Source organism: Carcharodon carcharias, chromosome 1 (assembly GCF_017639515.1).
Source record: "Carcharodon carcharias isolate sCarCar2 chromosome 1, sCarCar2.pri, whole genome shotgun sequence".
Classification (NCBI taxonomy): Eukaryota; Metazoa; Chordata; class Chondrichthyes; order Lamniformes; family Lamnidae; genus Carcharodon; species Carcharodon carcharias.
The window spans coordinates 184,364,562-184,382,798 of NC_054467.1; the positions used below are offsets into that span (position 1 = coordinate 184,364,562).

Genomic DNA, 18,237 nt, shown 5'->3' on the forward strand with positions numbered 1-18,237 from the left:
ACCTTTTACATGTGTTCCTATTAGGGTATACTTAACAGAGGCCTAGGAACTGGGCTTCTGCCCATCTTTTCAATTGACAGACTGGTATATAGTGTGGGTAAATAAAACAAAACAAATAAAAAAAATTTCCTTACTCCGCTGATAAACACACAAAATCGTTACCAGAAATCTAGATCATTTCTATGACAGGTTCACTGACTAGCAAGGTGCCTGCTCTTCCCAAAGGAGGCCTTCTGTTTATCAGCATTAGACAGACCTACATAAAAAAAATCACTTTAAAATAAAACAATGATGAGAAACATACTGAGGCACTTAGTAAGAAACATAGATGTGGTATATGGCAGCCTTCTGCCTTGTAAGGTGATGGTTTGTACCAAGGTGGTCAACTCTGTGTTAAGCATGCCTGGCTCAGGAGCTACACTCTGGCTGCATTTGCTGTGGAGGAAGACAGTGGATTAAGAAGGTGCATGATTCGCTGGACTCTGTTTTCTCTGATCCCTCTTTTCGTCTAGCTGAGCCTTGCGTTGCTGCTCTTCTCTTCCAATGCCCTTCCAAACAGTAAATGTCCAGAGAGCACACCATCAGTGACTATCTCCCAGTTGTCAGTGTCAATGCCTGTCATCTTCATATCTCACTTGCAGGTGTCCTTGTAGTGGAGGAATGGACATCCAGGAGGTTGTGACCCAATGGCCAATTCAACATACAGGAAGTCTTTGAGTATACAGCCACCATCCATCCAATTAATGTGGCTGAGTCAGCACAGATATCATTGGCTTAGCAATGAGTGTATGTGATGGAATTAGCATATTCCAGGACATCTGAATTAGTGACCTTGTCCTGTCAAGAGATGCCAAGGATATGTCTGAGATAGCAAAGGTGGAAACTGTTCAGGCTTTTCTCCTGCCTCGCGTATGCTGTCCAAGTTTCCCCACCGTAGAGCAGTGCACAGGCTTGGTAGACTCGCAGTTTGGTGTTCTCAGTCAGGTCACTGTTGTTCCACACTCTCTTACCCAATTTGGACATAACCACTGCAGCTTTTGTGATGCACGTGTTGATTTCAGCATCAAGTGACAGAATGCTGGTGATTGTGGAGCCGAGATATGTGAAACAATCAACAACCTCCAGCATCACATTGTCAATGCTGACAGATGGCAGCATAGCAACATCTGGATCATGACATTTGTCTTCCTGATGCTGATGGTCAAACAAACTCTTTATCAGCGCACGAGAGCCTGTCCATTTGCTGCTGAAGGTGTTCCTCAGTTTGGAGTGTTAGTGCGACATTGTCAGTATCGAGCTGCTCTGATGAGGACTTGGTGCACCTTTGTTTTGGATCTCAGGTGAGCAAAGCTGAACAGCTTTCTGTCAGTTCTGGTATGTAAGTAGACACCGTCTGTAGAGGACCTGAAGGCATCTGACAGCAGCTATGAGAAGAATATGTTAAAGAATGTTGGTGCCAGAGCATGACCCTGTTTGACCCCACTGCAGATCTCAGAAGGTTCCGATATTGCCTGGTCATAGCTGACCTTACCCATCGTGTTGTTGTGGAAAGAGGAGATCACATTGAGCAGCTTCGGCAGGCAGACAATTTTCTCCAGCAGCTTAAATAAACCACCCCTGCTCACATGGTGAAATGACTTGGTGAGACTGATAAGGGCAATATATAGTGATCTCCTTTATTCATGGCATATCTCTTGCAGCTGCCAGACTGAGAAGATCACGTGAATTGTAGATCTTCCAGTTTCGAAACCAAACTGGGATTAGGGATAGATGTGTTCAGCCAGGACCTGCAGTCCAACAAGGACAACAACTTCTCCCACAGCGCTGAGCAGGGAGATTCCTTGATAGCTGTTACAATCACTGCCTTCACTCTTGTTCATGTGTAAGGTCACAACCTTGGCATCACGCATATCCTGGGCCCCTGCCCTCTCCCTCCAGCAGGGACAGAGAAGTTTGTGCAGGTGTGTGCTGGTTTCCCATACTTGTTCAAGAGGCATAGCAACAGCACCTGGAGCTTTGTCCATGGCAAGTGAGATAATAGCTTTGCTAAACTCCTTCACTGTGAGTTCGATATCCAGCTCTGACAGGCAGGATTTCTATGACATTTAGAGCTTCCTTGGTGATAGTGTACACACTAGAGTACAACTGAAGGTAGTGTTCCACTCATCTCTCCAACTGTTTATTACAGTCAGTGATGACCTCCCCTGCCTTTGTTTTTAGTGGAACCATTTTCTTTACCGATAGATCTGTTGCCATTTTGCTCCCTTCATAAATGCCCAACATTCCCTGTCTCAAAAGACATCTGAATATTCTGGCAGAGTTGTAACACACCGCCTAGCAGTTTGTTGGACTTTACTTTGAGTGACTCTTAGTGCATTCAGAGCCGCTGAATGACAGGTTCCATCACAGTTATATTAGCCTCGAGCAAGTCAGCATTTTTCCAGTCTTACTTCCCTTATGTTGAAAGTGGAATATTGTAGATGGTATCTTGAATTGTGTTCCATTTTGCATCTGCACAGGGTGTGGAAATACCAAAGAGCACAGAGAAACATCGAACTTGCATTTATATAACTCCCTATTATATCTTCAGGATATTTTAAAGTTCTTCACAACCAGAGAATTACTTTTGAAATGCAATTGCTGTTATTTAGGCAAACACGGCAGCCAATTTGAGAACAGCAAGATTCCACACAGGACAATTGGAATCTATGTACATTTAATCTGAGAGAATGGGTACAGATACTGGGAGAAATCCATGGACTGCTTTGAATAATGATGGGATATCTTTTACATCCAACTGGATCACAAGAGCAGGTAGGTGGAGGCGTAATTTAATATTTCATCTGATAGATGAGGCCTCCAAATATGCAGCACTGTTTAATTATGTTTTCAAATGCTAGGCTTATAAAAGCAAGCATTATAAATAATTATTAATACAGACGACCTAAAATTCACTGCACATTCCAAAAACCTATTTCAAAAAACACCACTACGATAATTAGCGCACCGAAGCACTGTCAATGCATTGAAGCTTCTGTTACTCTTGCGAAAGTCCAGTGTTACCCTTACACACATGTGGGGTCAAATTTAATGCCCCCTCTGGGTGAGTTTAGAGGTGGATCGGGCTACTGTGTGATTGGGCAGTTGGGTGCGGGTGGAGATCCTGCCTCCCTCCAATTAAGCCCGGGACAGGAAGGCTTGTGGGCAGCCTTCCTACCTGGTTGTCAATTGAAACCATTAAGTGGGCAATTAATACCCATTTAAGGGCCTTATCCCACCAGTGCTGGTATTCAACCAGTGGTGGGTGGAGAACTCAACATGTGGGGAGATCGGCCAGGAAATCCTGTTGGGTTTGCTTGCAGCCTGCTAGGAAGGTTCCTTGTTCAAAGTGCCTTTTCAAAGGACCCAGCATCCAGAAGGGGGGCCGGGCACTAACTGAGGGGCACTCCCCTTCCCTTGACCTCAGCAATGCCCTCCCCGTGACCCCCCTCCCATCCTCAATTACCTTTCTCTGTGGATCTGTAGTGAAGGTTAAAGTGAATTGCTGGTAGCAGCCACTGCTCCAGGTACAGCTGGCGGTAATGTAGAGCTGCCTGCCTGTGATTGGCCAGCAGCTCTTGAGGTGGGATTTCTGTCCCACTGAGATAAATCCTGCAATTAAACAGCTGCCACGGAGCCGGGAGCCCCGGCGGCAGGATTCCTGATGCCAATTAGGGACTTCATTCTCTTGGGGCTTCCAGAGATAGACACGGCAGGGGTGCCACCAATTTGTTGGCGGACATCAGGCCACACCCACCGCCATCATTAAATTTTGCCCGTGGTGTTCATGGTTTACTCGTCTTTCACACTCATGAAAAACAGCTTGGTAGTGTCTCAATATGGGTACTGGTCCCGCTACTGCGCAGTGTTGTTAGAAATCTTGGTACATATGTGCCTTTTTATCTTGAGATGTTCAGGTAGCGCATCATGTTGCCAATTGTGATCCGCGACAATGAGGAGAATTGCTTTCACTTATTTCTTCGTAATAAAATGCACTTTCAAAAACACAATTATTACTGTAAGTGTATGAAATAAATATACTATTCAAAGGAAAATGTTCACTTTATCATGGTACTAACTGGAATGAACATACAGGCATTCTACTCATGCTACTATTACTAAAACCAAAGCTGTCACACATTGATGAAAAATATAAGTACCACTTGCTGACTAACATAGAAGGAAAACATTACTGTGTAAAATTCCTCTTTGGCAGAGGCATAAAATGAGCATTAACAGATTGGTTGTCTATTATTCATCCTTTTGATTTTCTTTTCCTTTGATTTTAATCTGTTACCGCCCATTTTGTGGCCCTACTGAAGTTAATTTTCACTCCTAATTAATCTAAAACAAAATCAGTGGAAGAGTTATTAGCTGCAGTAAGTTTCAATGTAAACATATACATCCCCAGTTTATTCATAAGGGCAATTTTAAATACACAATGCCGATTGCCTGAATAGTTATCCTCAGTTCCTGACTGAGGGCCTGTTAACTGCACTGCGGACATCCAGATAGTGCTGTAATGATGATTTGATACTATACTAAAAACAGGTGGGTGGCAGTGTGAACAAACTCCATTATTGGATGAAAGAAGTGACATATGTTAAAAATGTAGAACAAAAACGTAATTTTAAAATTGTATAAACTATGAATAATGACAATGAATTCTGATGTGGTTTTAAATCAAATGACAATGACTAGAGATCTCATCAAACCTTCCTAATTTTGACAAAATGATACAAGTATACAATATATGCTGAAATTGTTGAAATCTGTTTTGACGAATTAGTTTACAATGTGTACATTCCTACATTCCTTATTACATACATGTGTTTGTAATATGCGTCTTCCAACTTTGAAAAGTGTTACCAAGAATGACTGTTTCAAAATGACACATCAGAAATGTTAAGACAATCCAATGTTAATGTAAGATGTATTCAAAGGATGCGAGTGTTGTATTTTAAACAATCTCAAGTCCATAGAAAGTTTGATTTGTAAACTTTTTCCATACCTGATATTTTAATTTTTTTTTAACTGTTTTAAGCTGAAGTCAGTACCACCAATATGAAGGGAGACAGCAAAGAGGAATGAAACAGGGAAAAGCATTCTGAAGAGTACTCATTATAAAACTCTTTGTAATTGAAGAGTTTCAAATTAAATGTTGGTTTTCACGGTGTTTGATAAAGAAGGGTGGAGTAAGCATTGTAAAGTGTTTTGTGCTTGTATCTAGATTAAGTCTGTAATTTTGAACAACTTTAATGAAAAATATAAAGATTGCAATACTCTCTTCATGCCATCACTTCCCTGTCTGCATGGTTATAACACATATAACGTGGGCTGCATAATTCTCTCCAGCGTGAACTCCTCTATAATTCAACATGTGACACACATTAATACATATAAACAAAAAAATTACCTAATTTGTTTTTATAGGCCTTAAATAAAGCCAAGAGTAACATGATTTTGTCTTTCTTACATGATAGATTGAGAGGGGATTGTGCCGCAAATAAAATACCCAACATTACCACAGACTTTACTTGCAAAATTAAACTTTTCAAAACAGAAGCCAATTATCCTGTCATGTGATGATGGCACCACCAATTTGGTGCCATGTGGTCACATCCACATGCTTTACTTAAAGATCATAATACTGGATCAAAATAGTTACAAAAATTCTTGCTTTTTTTTCTCCTTTTTTGAAAATAATACCCACCAAAACCCAGCAAACGTTCATGTAGAAATTTTATCAGTAGGGAATTCAACACCGACAGAATTAAAAGGTTTAAGATCAAATGCACTAATTCCATCAGGGAACTAGAAGCGAGAGTGTACTGTCTGTAAAGAAGTCCTTTTCAGCAAGAGCCAATGATAAAACAGTTCAGCAGTACAGTAAGTTTCTTCTTGTAGATAGGGTTGAAGACCGCTCCTTATTTTCAACATAACTGTGCCACTTTTATGGAAAAGAACAGTGTATTTTTGGACTAGTCAGGATATCAAAATGAGTATCTTTTATTGTCTCAATAGTCTAAAGTCTTGCACTATACCTCTAGTTAAAAAATGTACATTTTGGCAGACCATTTCTCAATGCGTTGACATCTTATTACTTTTACTCAGGTGTAAAAGGAATTTGTAGAGGCAGCCAGCACCAACGCTCATCGCCACCAAGAGTTAAAAAAGGGTCTTTTTCATATAAAAGGTGGCATCACTATGGCACATTAGAAAGGGGTTGGCTCCACTTAGGCCTGCAATCAAAGCACCCCAGGCAGTTTTTTTTATTATTATTTCTTTTTGCCGCTGTAATTATTATCTTTTTCAAAACATAAATAAAATCATGGTTTGGCTGGCACAGCCAGGGTGTTATAACACACACTGACTTTTTAAAAAACAGACTCCTGTTCCTGACGGGACAGGGTTATATCAGTGTTCCTAAAACTTAGAGATATTTATGAATAAAGAAAAACACTTGATAAATGTGGAAGGAAAATGGCTCCTTGAATCAGCTGATGACTGAGGCAAGCCTTTCCATCCCAGTATTCCTACATGCCAGAGGGGCAAAGGCCCCATGTATATCACTCAGTGCAGATTCTACACAGGTCTACACCTTGTCAAGACCCAAAATTTCATGAATCAGCACAGGAGTACAACCTGGTCACAACTGCACTCAATCTCACACTCAATGCTCTACCAGTGCCAAAGCTGAATAAAATTGGGGCCAATGCATCTTTTCCAGGAAAACCTATTATAACAAGGTCAACATTCGACAACACCTACACTCCAGACTTGGCAATACTAAAATGTTGTTAGGTTCAGGTAAGAAATCTGGAAATTAAAGTGCGTTATTCAAAATCTTATGTTTGTGCATTTGAAATTAGATTGTTAATATTTTAGTTCAAAACTGCACTGCAGCTTAAAAGCCAGAAAAGGTATTCTGATCCAGTCAGTGACGATGTGTGAATCTTTTAACCTGTTGCTGTCTGGTTTCCAATGACCCGAAGGATTTCTTTATGAATGCTGGGTTCTTGTGTGTTCGTACTTATATCACCCACTTGGCCATCTTCATAACTGAAATGAATAACAAAACAATATTCTTTTTGGGCTTTTCTGGAGTTTGAGTTCTTAGTAGCTATATTTTGAGGGACGAATGCCAAAGTGAAAACTGACTCCTAGTTGGTCCAACATTTAGACAGTGCAAGCAACGCATTTATTTTTTCAATTGGAACCATTTTGGTTGGGAATGGACTGCCCCTAATGAAGAATTTTGAGGTACATGCAATACTATGACAACAAACCAGATGGGCACTTGTGCAAATGTTGGTTATTATAAAGACAAGCAAACACAAGTCTTTTTCTTTCAAAAAAAGTCACATAGGCCTGGTTCTTGTCTATTTTGAGCTGACTGACTGGAGGAAAATGCAGCAGGGAGGTTTGCCTCCAAATCACACCTCAAAAAAAGCGCCTGCACCATTTTCTTCCATTCCATACAAATGGCATCCGGTGGTAAAGAATCCTTTAGTCCAGAGGCATTGAGGCCACTCATCACAGAACACAGGTACCGCAGTGTTGAAGCCACAAGGGATCAATTGCTGGCTTCATGCAGGAGACAGTTGTGCTCCTTCTTCAGATCATCAAACATAATCCACCGTTTAACAAAAAAGGATCAAGAGGTACACAAGGAATTTGAGGTTTAACGACTTATACACAAAATAACTTTGAGGAAACTAATAGTGAATACTTGGAAGTACAAAACTAATTAAAGGATAGTTCACATGGATTCAGGAAGGGAAGTTACAGTTAGAAAACATACTGACATTTTTTTTATTCATTCATGGGATGTGGGCGTCGCTGGCTAGGTCAGCATTTATTGCCCATCCCTAAATGCCCTAGATAAGGTTGTGGTGAGCTGCCTTCTTGAACCGCTGAAGTCCATGTGGTGTAGGTACACCCACAGTGCTGTTAGGAAGGGAGTTCCAGGATTTTGACCCAGCAACAGTTAAGGGACAGTGATATATTTCCAAGTCAAGATCATGAATGGCTTGCAGGGGAAATTCAAGGTGGTAGTGCTTCCATGTATCTGCTGCCCTTGTCCTTCTAGATGGTAGCTGTCGTAGATTTGGAAGGTGCAGTCTAAGGAGGCTTGGTGAGTTCATGCAGTCCATCTTGTAGGTGGTACACACTGCTGCTACTGTGAGTTGGTGGTGGAGGGAGTGAATGTTTGTGGATGTGGTGCCAATCAAGCTTTGTCCTGGATGGTGTCAAGCTTCTTGAGTATTTTTGGAGCCGCACAGTCCAGGCAATTGGAGAGTATTCCGTCACACCCTGACTTGTGCCGTGTAGATGGTGGACACGCTTTGGGGAGACAGGAGATAAGTTACTCACCGCAGGATTCCTAGCCTCTGACCTGCTCTTGTAGCAACAGTAGTTATATAGCTAGTCCAGTTCAGTTTCTGGTCAATAGTAACCCCCAGGATGTTGAGAGTGGGGGATTCAGTGATGGTAATGCCATTGAATGTCAAGAGGCGATGGCTAGATTCTCTCTTGTCAAAGATGGTCGTTGCCTGGCACTTCTGTGGTGCGAATGTTACTTGCTACTTGTCAGTCCAAGCCTGGACATTGTCAAGGTCTTGCTGCATTTGGACATGGACTGCTTCAGTATCTGAGGAGTCGCGAATGGTGCTGAATATCCTCACTTCTGATCTTATGATGGAAGGAAGGTCATTGATGAAGCAGCTGAAGGTGATTGGGCCTAGGACACTACCCTGAGGAACTCCTACAGTGATGTCCTGGAACTGAGATGACTCCATCCCGTGGAGAGGTTTCCCCCTGATTCCCATTGACTCCAGTCTTGCTAGATCTCCTTGGTTCCACACTCGGTCAGATGCTGCCTTAATGTCAAGGGCAGTCACTCTCACCTCTGTGAAGACATAACTGATTATGTGCAGAGCAGCACTCAAAAGTTATTGTCCATATCAGTTCCAAGGGCATAGGTAGAAAGAGGAATGAGGTTGCAGGCAGATTATAGGGTGCTAGTAAGGATATTAGGAAGCAGGATATCAAAGGTAGTAAGTAACCTCTTGATTACTCCTCGTTCCACATGCTAGGAGGATAAGGAAGACAAATGCTTGACTAGAAAGATAGTGCAGGAGGAAGGGCTTTAGATTCCTGGGGCACTGCGACATTGGCAGATGGGACCTCCACAGGCTGATGGATTGCACCTAAAAACAACAGGGACCAAATGTTCTTGTAGGGTGGTTTGCTAGTGCTGTTGGGGAGGATTTAAAATAACTTGGCAGGGAGACAGGAACCAAGATATAGCATTAGGAAGGAGAAACAAGGGGCAGAATCTTGTGAAGGTGCCGGGGATCTTGGCTGCTGGCTAGAGAGCTAGCAAGACATCCGTTTTGCTTCTTTTTGGGAAGGCCCACTGCATCTTGTGTCACTCAGGCAGTTGACAGGCCAGTGGCAGGTCTTCCCCACGACCAAGGGCCCCTGGGGCAGAAGTCTCACCCTCTGAGAGCTGCCAGCCAATCAGAGGCCGGCAGCTCTTCTGTGCCCAGCAGTGCCACTGGGGAGGTGGGGTTGCTGCCTGCACGGCACCCAGCAGAGGCCTCGGATCGATAAGGGATCCAGGCACAGGTGAGAGATGGCAGGAAGGAGGTCACAGGATGAGGCCATGGTCTGGGGATGAGGGGGGTGGTTGGCAGTAAGGGCAGGGTCTGGCTCTCAACAAGGCCCTTCTTCTTCATGCTGAGTCCCTCAATCAGGCACAAGTGTCTTTGAACAAGCGGCCTCCCCTTGGGAGGTGACAAGCACACTAGAATTTGCTTGTTGTGCTCCCTGCATGGTGAGCCCCCTGCCTACTTCTGGATGAATATCAATGGTGGCAAGATCGCCACCTGCCATCCTCCCACCTATCTTGCCAAGGGGAAGGGCATAAAATTCCATCCAAGGTGCACAAAGAATTGAGTGACAAACAGTTCTAGAGCAAGAAAAATTAAAGTATTAGGAGGGGTCAGACTAAGTGAAAAAACGGTAAGGTCTAACTTATGTTTCCAGTGCGTGTACATAAATGCATGGATTGTGGTAAATAAAGTTGGTGAGCTACAGATGCAATGGGACTATAGGTTTGTGATGATAACGGAGACCTGGCTCAATAAGGGGTAGGCACCAAATATCTCTGGATACCAGGGGCAGATACCAGTGGCTAGATATGCAAGTTGGTAACACACATAGACACATTGTACTGGTGGCAGACAGGAAAGTGGTTATGAATGTGATAAGAAAAAGGATTATGAACAAGATACTCAAAATTATCTTGGGCATCTTTATTATATATACAAAACAATTGCCTGTGATGTTACACTGGACTATTCAAGATTTCCAAGTGTTCACATATTAGTTTCCTTAGAAGTTATTTCCTATAGAGATGACAAAAATACTGGCTTATTGTGTGTCTTTTGACCCTTTACTTTAAATAAAGGATTATATGAAATGTTCTGAAGAAGGAGCACAGCTGTCTCCTGCAGCCAGTTGGGGTCCCTCTAGCTTCAGCACTGCAGTGCCTGTGTTCTGCAATGAGTAGGCCTCAATGCCTCTGTAATGGAGGCATTCTTTACCATGGTGGATTCTAAAGGAACAGAATGGAAGAAAGATCCTTCAATTACAGAGCAAGTTCATAAGTTAGTTAAAAAGGCATATAGGTTTCGTGGGTTTATAAATAGAGGTACAGAATATAAATGCAAAGAAATTGTTCTAGGACAACTTTATAAATCACTGCAGGATTAAGCCTCAGCTGGAGTTTTGTGGACAATGCTGGGGGCCTCATTTCAGGAAAGATGTAAAGGCTTTAAGAAGGGCACAGAGGAGGTTTACCAGGATGTTACCAGGGATGAGGGATTTTGGTTATGAGGAAAGGTTGGAAAAGTTAGGACTTCTCTCCTTGGAACAGAGAGAGTTAGGAGTTGATCCAATAGAGGTTTCAACATTATGACAGGTTTTGATAGAATGGATGAAGAAAAGAACTGTATTCCTCCAGTGAGTGAGTCAATAACCAAAGGTCATGGAATTAAAATCACTGGCAACAGATCTAGATTGAACATGAGAATTTTTTTTCACTCGGAGAATTGTTGGAACCTGGTATGCTCCGACTGAAAAGTGGTGGAAGCTGATTCTGTAAATAAATTTAAAAAGGTGTTGGACAAATATTTGAGGATGAGGATCTTAAAGAATTATGGGACAAAGCTTAACTATTTCAAACAGCCAGCACAGGCATGATGGTCTGAATGGCCTCCTTCTGCACTGTAAGTTTCTATGATTCTATGACTGAGTGGTGTCTTCGGATCAGGTTGGCATTGGGAGCAGTGGGATAATTGGACCAAAATGAACTGAAGACTGTGGGGAAGGGGAGGTAGAAAGGGGGAATAAGGGTGGAGAATAGGGGAAAGAAGGGGAATGAGGAAAGAGGAAAGAGTAAGAAAGATTGGAGGGAAGGGCATAAACTTTATCATTAGGGAGGGAACAACCTCTGGAGGGCTCAGAAAGACAAAACATATAACATGGTGAGTTGCTTAATCAGAGTTACAGTACATATTAGAGTAAAGTTAGAAGGGATTCTGACATCATCAGGAAGGAAAGCAGTCATGGTCGTCCACGTTGGGGAAGTGAACACGAGAAACAATATTTAACATGTTTAAGAAAGGAAGCGAGTTCTCAAAGTAAACTGAGAACGTTAATCCGTGGCTGGCGATATAAGAAAGCTACAGTGCTATCTTCATAAATAGCTGGAAAGATCTATACTTGAAATATTAACTCACCTGTTCCCTCTACAGATGCTGACTGACCAGCTGAGTGTTTCCAGCATTTCTTTTTTTAAAAATTCAGATACCCAGCACAGAAACATGGGAATTGCTAGAAGAAAAAGACCAAAGTCTTCTATTGTTCTTGTAGTTGATGATATAACAATGCTGGTGCTGTTAGTTAATCGCAGCAATCAATCTGAATCAATTAATTTACAACAGACCTGGTCATGAGGTGAGGAAAATTCCAGCGGTGGAATGTTTTGGGAACTATAGGTGCAATGCCACCTGTTCCTCCCAAGTATGTAACATTACCATATGTAGTGCTTTGCCTTTTATCGCTAAAGTTTCAAGTGATCTGTAGGTCAGAAATGCCCAAGTCGAGGAGCCAGGTATATAAACTTAAAGGATTAAATTCATTGAAATGGGGCAAACACTAAAGGAAATAATTGCCAGAGTTTACAAGGATAAAGTACTGTGGGTGCTGGAAATCTGAAATAAAAACAAAAAATGCTGGAAATTGTCATAGTTTGTTAAACAACACTTGAGTAGAGTATAAGTGGAACACCTTAAAGGTACATGAACATGCAGGATAACTGCATACATAGGGCTGGTCTAGCTATCAGTGTTGAACATGAAGCCAGGTCCCAGAGATCTAACAACAGTAAATTTACCAATTCGGCTAGTTGGAACCCAAGTTAGCTGTTTTCCATTTTTATTCTTCTTGCATCAATCGAGGTCAGAAATGTAACAGTACTTACACAAAGAAGAATCTTGTGCAGACATGATCTGTTTGTGGAACTACCCAAATTTCTCCATGTTTGTGCAAATCTGGTGAAGTAATCACTGCAAAAAACAATATAAAAGAAATGAAAGCAGAATAAAACATTCTTCTGTCTTAGTTATATTTCATTTTTTTCCCTCAATTGGGTTTATTTGTCTTTTCTCATTTCTTGCAAACAGTTGCATGGACACCACCATCTCTTGTCCTGTGCTCTAGTGGCCACTTTTCAAATGCAATATAACATAGAGCTTAATGGTTATTTAAACTTATGTATTTATTTTCGTTTCTTTGGATGATTAGGTGCTTGAAGTGCAGTTTTCCCCTTTACCACCATGTTCATCTTCACCATGATAAGGCTTTGCTTTCTTGGCATATACCACTTAACTGTTTTAGTAATAATATTTATAATTTTTACTATACTTTGTCAAAAATACTTCCATGGAGCTTGTACAATCCTGACCTGCTGCCAGACTTCTGCACATCCATATGAACATATGAATTAGGAGCAGGAGTAGGCCATTCAGCCCCTCGAGCCTGCTCTGACATTCAATAAGATCATGGCTGTACTGAATGTAACCTCAACCCACCAGCCTGCCTGCCCCCAATAACCTTTCAGCCCCTTGCTTATCAAGACTCTATCTAGCTCTGCCTTAAGCATATTCAAATACTCTGCTTCCACTGCCTTTTGAGGAAGAGAGTTCCAAAGACTCACAACCCTCTGAGAGAAAAAAATTCTGCTTATCTCTATCTTAAATGCACGACCTCTTATTTTAAAACAGTGACCCCTAGTTCTAGATTCTCCCACAAGAGGAAACATCCTCTCCACATCCACCATGTCAAGACCTGTCAGAATCTTAAACAGTTCAATTAAGTTGCCTCTTAGTCTTCTAAATTCCAGTGGATACAAGCCTAACTTGTCCAGCCTTTCTTCATAAGACAACCTTGCCATTCCTGGTATTAGTCTAGTAAACCTCTGAACTGCTTCTAACGCATTTACACCTTTCTTTAAATTGGATACCAGTACTGTACACAATACTCCAGATGTGGTCTCACCAATGGCCTGTACAACTGAAGCATAACCTCCCTACTTCTGTAAGCAATTCCCCTCACAATAAATTATAACTTTGTATTAGTTTTCCCAATTATCTGTTGTACCTGCATACTAACCTTTTGTGATTCATGCACTAGGACACCCAGATCCTTCTGAATCTCAGAGCTCTGCAATCACTCACTATTTAGATAATAAGCTTCTTTTTTATTCTTCCTGCCAAAATGAACAATTTCACATTTGCCCACATTATGCTCCATTTGCCAGATTTTTGCCCACACACTTAACCTATCTATGTCGCTTTGTAGCCTCCTTACATCCTCTTCACAATTTACTTTCCTACCTATCTTTGTGCCGTCAGCAAATTTAGCCACCATTCCTTTGGCCCTTTCATCCAAGTCATTTATATAAATTGTAAAATGTTGAGGTCCCAGCACTGATCCCTGTGGCAGACCGCTTGTCACACCCTGCCAACCAGAAGAAAGCCCATTTATGCCAACTCTCAGCTTCCTGTTAGGTAGCCAATTTTATCCATGTCAATATGTTACCTCCTACACCATGGGCTTTTATTTTCTGCAATAACCTTTAATGTGGCACTTTATCAAATGCCTTCTGGAAATCTAAGTGCAGCACATCCACCGGTTCCCCTTTATCCACAGCACATGTGACTCCTTCAAAGATCTCCAATAAATTGGTTAAACATGACTTCCTTTTTATGAAACCATGTTGACTCTGATTGATTGCCTTAAATTTTTCTAAGTACCCTGCTATAACATCTTTAATAATAGCTTCTAACATTTTCCCTATGACAGATGTTTGGCTAACTGGCCTATAGTTTCCTACTTTCTGTCTGCCTCCTTTTTTGAATAAAGGAGTTATATTTGCTGTTTTTCATTCTAATGGAACCTTCCCCGAATCTAGCGAATTTTGCAAAATTAAAACCAGTGCACCAACTATCTCACTAGCCACTTCTTTCAAGATCTTAGGATGAAGTCGCTCCAGATCTGGGGATTTATCAGCCTGCAGCTCCAACAATTTGCTCAAAACCACTTTCCTGGTGATTGTAATTTTCCCCGAGTTCCTCCCTCCCTTCCATTTCCTGATTTGCAACTATTTCCAAGTGTCACTTGTGGTCTCTATAGTGAAGACCGAAGTCAAAAACCTGTTTAATTCATCCGTCATCTCCCTACTTTCCATTATCAGTCCCCCAGACTTACTCTCTATGGGGCCAATACTCAACTTTCTTATTTAAATATCTGTAGAAACTTTTATATTACTAGCTAGCTTTCTCTCATAGTCTTAATTTTTCCCTCCTTATTAATCTTTTAGTAAGCCTTTGCTGTTCTTTATATTCCTTCCAACCTTCTGATCTATCGTTGCCATGTAATTATATGCTTTTTCTTTAAGTTTGATACTGCCTTTAACTATTTTTAGTTAACCACGGATGGTGGGCTCCCCCTTAGGTGCTTTCCTTTCTCACTGGAATGTATATATTCTGTGTATTCTGAAATATCCCTTTAAATGTCTGCCACTGAACCTCTATTGATATATCTCTTTAACCTCATTTGCCAGTTCACTTATCTCGCTCTGCTTTCATGCCCTCATAATTGCCCTTATTTAAGTTTAAAATATTAGTCCAAGATGCACTAATTTCTCCTTCAAAATGAATGTAAAATACAATCATATTATGATTGCTGCCACCTAGGGTGCCTTCACTGGGCTACCAAATAATCCTATCTTGTTGCTCAGTACCAGATTTAGTATAGCCTGCTCTCTGGTTGGCTCCAGAACATGCTATTCTAGGAAACTATCTCGAAAACATCCTATGAACTCCTCATCTATGCTACCCTTGCCCATCTGATTTTTCCAGTCTACACGTAGATTAAAATCCCCCATGATTATTGCTGTACCTTTCTGGCAAGCTCCCATTATCTCTTATATTCTGTCCTTCTGTGTAGTTACAATTAGGAGGCCTATATACCACTCCCACAAGTGACTTCTTGTTTTATCATTTCTCATCTCAACCCAAACTTCTTCTACATCCTCATTTCCTGAACTTAGGTCATCCCTCTCTATGTGCTAATACCATCATTAATTAACAGAGCTACCCCTTCACCTTCTTCTAACTTCCCGTGGCTCAGGTAATAATCCAGAGATTACTACCTTTGAGGTTCTGTTTCTTAACTTGATGCCTAGCTTGTCATACTGACTATACAGAGCCTTCTTCCTCTTCCTGCCTATGTCATTGGTACCTAAATGAACCATAACCACTGGATCCTCCCCCTCCTACTGCAAGTTCCTCTCGAGCCCTGAGCAGATGTCCCAAACCCTGGCACTGGACAAGCAACAAAGCTGTCCAGACTCGCACTCTTTGGTTCAGAGAACAGTGTCAATCCCCCCTACTATACTGTCCCCTACTACCACTACATTCCTTTTTGTTCCCCCCACTTGAATTGCTTCCTGTATAATGGTGCAATGGTCAGTTTGCTCATCCACCTTGCAGCCTCCACTCTCATCCAAACAAGCTGAGAGAGAGAACCTCAAACCTGTTGGACAATTGAAGAAGCTCACACTCCTGCCCTCTGGGTCCCCTTACCTGCTTCACTCATAGTCACATCCTCCTGTCCCTGGCCACTGACAGAATCAGAAGACCCTATCCTAAGTGGTGTGACTGCCTCCTGGTATGAAGCATTCAGGTAACTTTTCCCCTCCCTGATGTGTTGCAGAGTCTGCAGCTCAGCCTCCAGCTCAATGACTCTGAACCGAAGTTCCTCAAGCCACAAACAATGCAGACGTGTTTGCCCTAGATTACAATGTTATGGCAAGCCTTGATACAATCAATGATAGTTTCATGGTCACCATTACTGAGGCTAGCTTTATGTTCCAGATTTCTTTTACTGATTAAATTTAAATTCCACCAGCTGCAGTGGTGCAATCTGAACCCATGCCCCTCAACCTGGGTCTCTAAACTACTGGTCCAGTGACATTACCACTGCACCACTGTCTCCCCCAAACTGTTGGCTGATCAATATGTCCACTCATCAATATGTCCACATTTAAGGTTCCTTAGATGTTGTCTTCAGCAACTATTAAATTAGAGTTACTCTTTTGATAAAGAAAGGTATCATAATCATCATGACTGAGTCAAATTTATTAATTAAATTTTAAATTCCATCAGCTTCCATAGGGGGCTTTGAACCTGTGCCCCCAGAGCATTTGCCCAGGTCTTAGAATTGCTGGTCTACTGACATTACCACTACACTACCATCCCCCAGTTAATAATTTAGTCATGAAGAAGTACACAATAGCTACATTAATAAACCCCACCAATGTTCTTTTTTCCCCTGCGGTGGCATGATATCTACAACGATGACAAGGTAAAGGGTAAAATAGAAAATGATAATACATGAACCAACCCTCTGTCCATGCAATAGGCTATGGGCGGAATTTTCCTTGCCCGTTGGTGTTGGGAGTGATCGGTGGCGTGAGCAGACGATATGGCGCGATGGATTTTACAATGGCGCGAAATCAGTTTGTGATCGTCCACTCAGCGTTCCCTGCCATTGGATGTCAGGAACTTCATTGTAAAAGATCAGCATATTATCAGGCCAGCGCGCCGGAATCGTCCCACCTTGCTGGATCGTCTGCCCACGTCAGCGGGAAAGCACGCCTGCATGTTTCACAACAGCACATTAAACACGTGCACTTGGCAGCCTGCGCTTTGAGGGGAACTTGGAAGTGAGTACACAATAATGTTGTGCAGCGCTCACCAGGGTCACCTGTTGGACTTCAAGCTTCAGGGGCATCGGGGAGGGGAGTGGGGGGGGGGGGGGGGGGGGGGGGGGGGGGGGTTAAGGGCAGCCCTGCCGTTGAGGGAACTGGTGGCGGTGGGGAGGGGGCAGGGCGGGGTGATTAAGGGCAGCCCTGCTGTTGAATATACCGCACAAGCTTTCGGGGTGGGGGTGTGTGGGTGGGCGAGGCAAGTGGCATTTGGGAAACCTGTAGAAGGTGACCATTCCTCTGCAACTGAGACAGTTCAGGCGCAGCCACATTGATAAGATTGGGGTTGCGCTCCTGGCTTATCTGCCCACTCAAGCAATGCAGAGGCATCAAAGTGTCACCTAGTGCTCTAGAGGTTCCCACCTCCCCACACCTCGGCACAGACTGCAACTTCATGAGCATTTTAGTGGATTGCAGAACACTTAGACTGCACATGTTGTACAATCTCCTCGTAAAAGCTGGCCATGTGGCAGTCACTGCTGGTAGCACTCACAGCCCCTTGCAATGTCAGCATCCCGGTTTGGACCAATCTATCCCATGGCTGAAGCTAACAGGACAGCCATGCAGCGCACTAATCTCTGGCCAACCAGGAGGAAGCCAGCACTCTCCGGGAAATGTTAAGGGGCCATCACACTGGACCAGGACAGGTTCTTAGTACACCCATGCTAACCACATGCCTCTCTTTCATCCTGCAGGAAGAGTACATCAGGATCATGGAGCCTGGTGAACTAGCTGTATGTTTGAAGGCCTACAGAGAGCGAAGAAGACGGAGGAGAGAGCGACTGAGACTCCTG

At 42.5% G+C, this 18,237-nt stretch overlaps 1 protein-coding gene across 2 annotated transcripts in view; it reads right to left on the reverse strand.

The window, feature by feature from the left end:
• Window positions 1-4,085: 4,085 nt before the first annotated feature.
• parp8 (poly (ADP-ribose) polymerase family, member 8) overlaps window positions 4,086-18,237 on the reverse strand; it is a 470,797-nt gene continuing 456,645 nt past the window's right edge. Inside the window, exons 25-26 of one of the 2 annotated variants that reach the window (XM_041197708.1) lie at window positions 12,593-12,677; window positions 4,086-7,101 (exon numbers count right to left, since the gene is read on the reverse strand). In XM_041197708.1, coding sequence (XP_041053642.1) covers window positions 6,999-7,101; window positions 12,593-12,677 — 188 coding nt within the window. In that variant the 3' untranslated portion in view covers window positions 4,086-6,998. Of the gene's footprint in view, window positions 7,102-10,399; window positions 10,664-12,592; window positions 12,678-18,237 lie in introns of those variants that run through there. The other variant, XM_041197699.1, reaches the window with a different exon arrangement.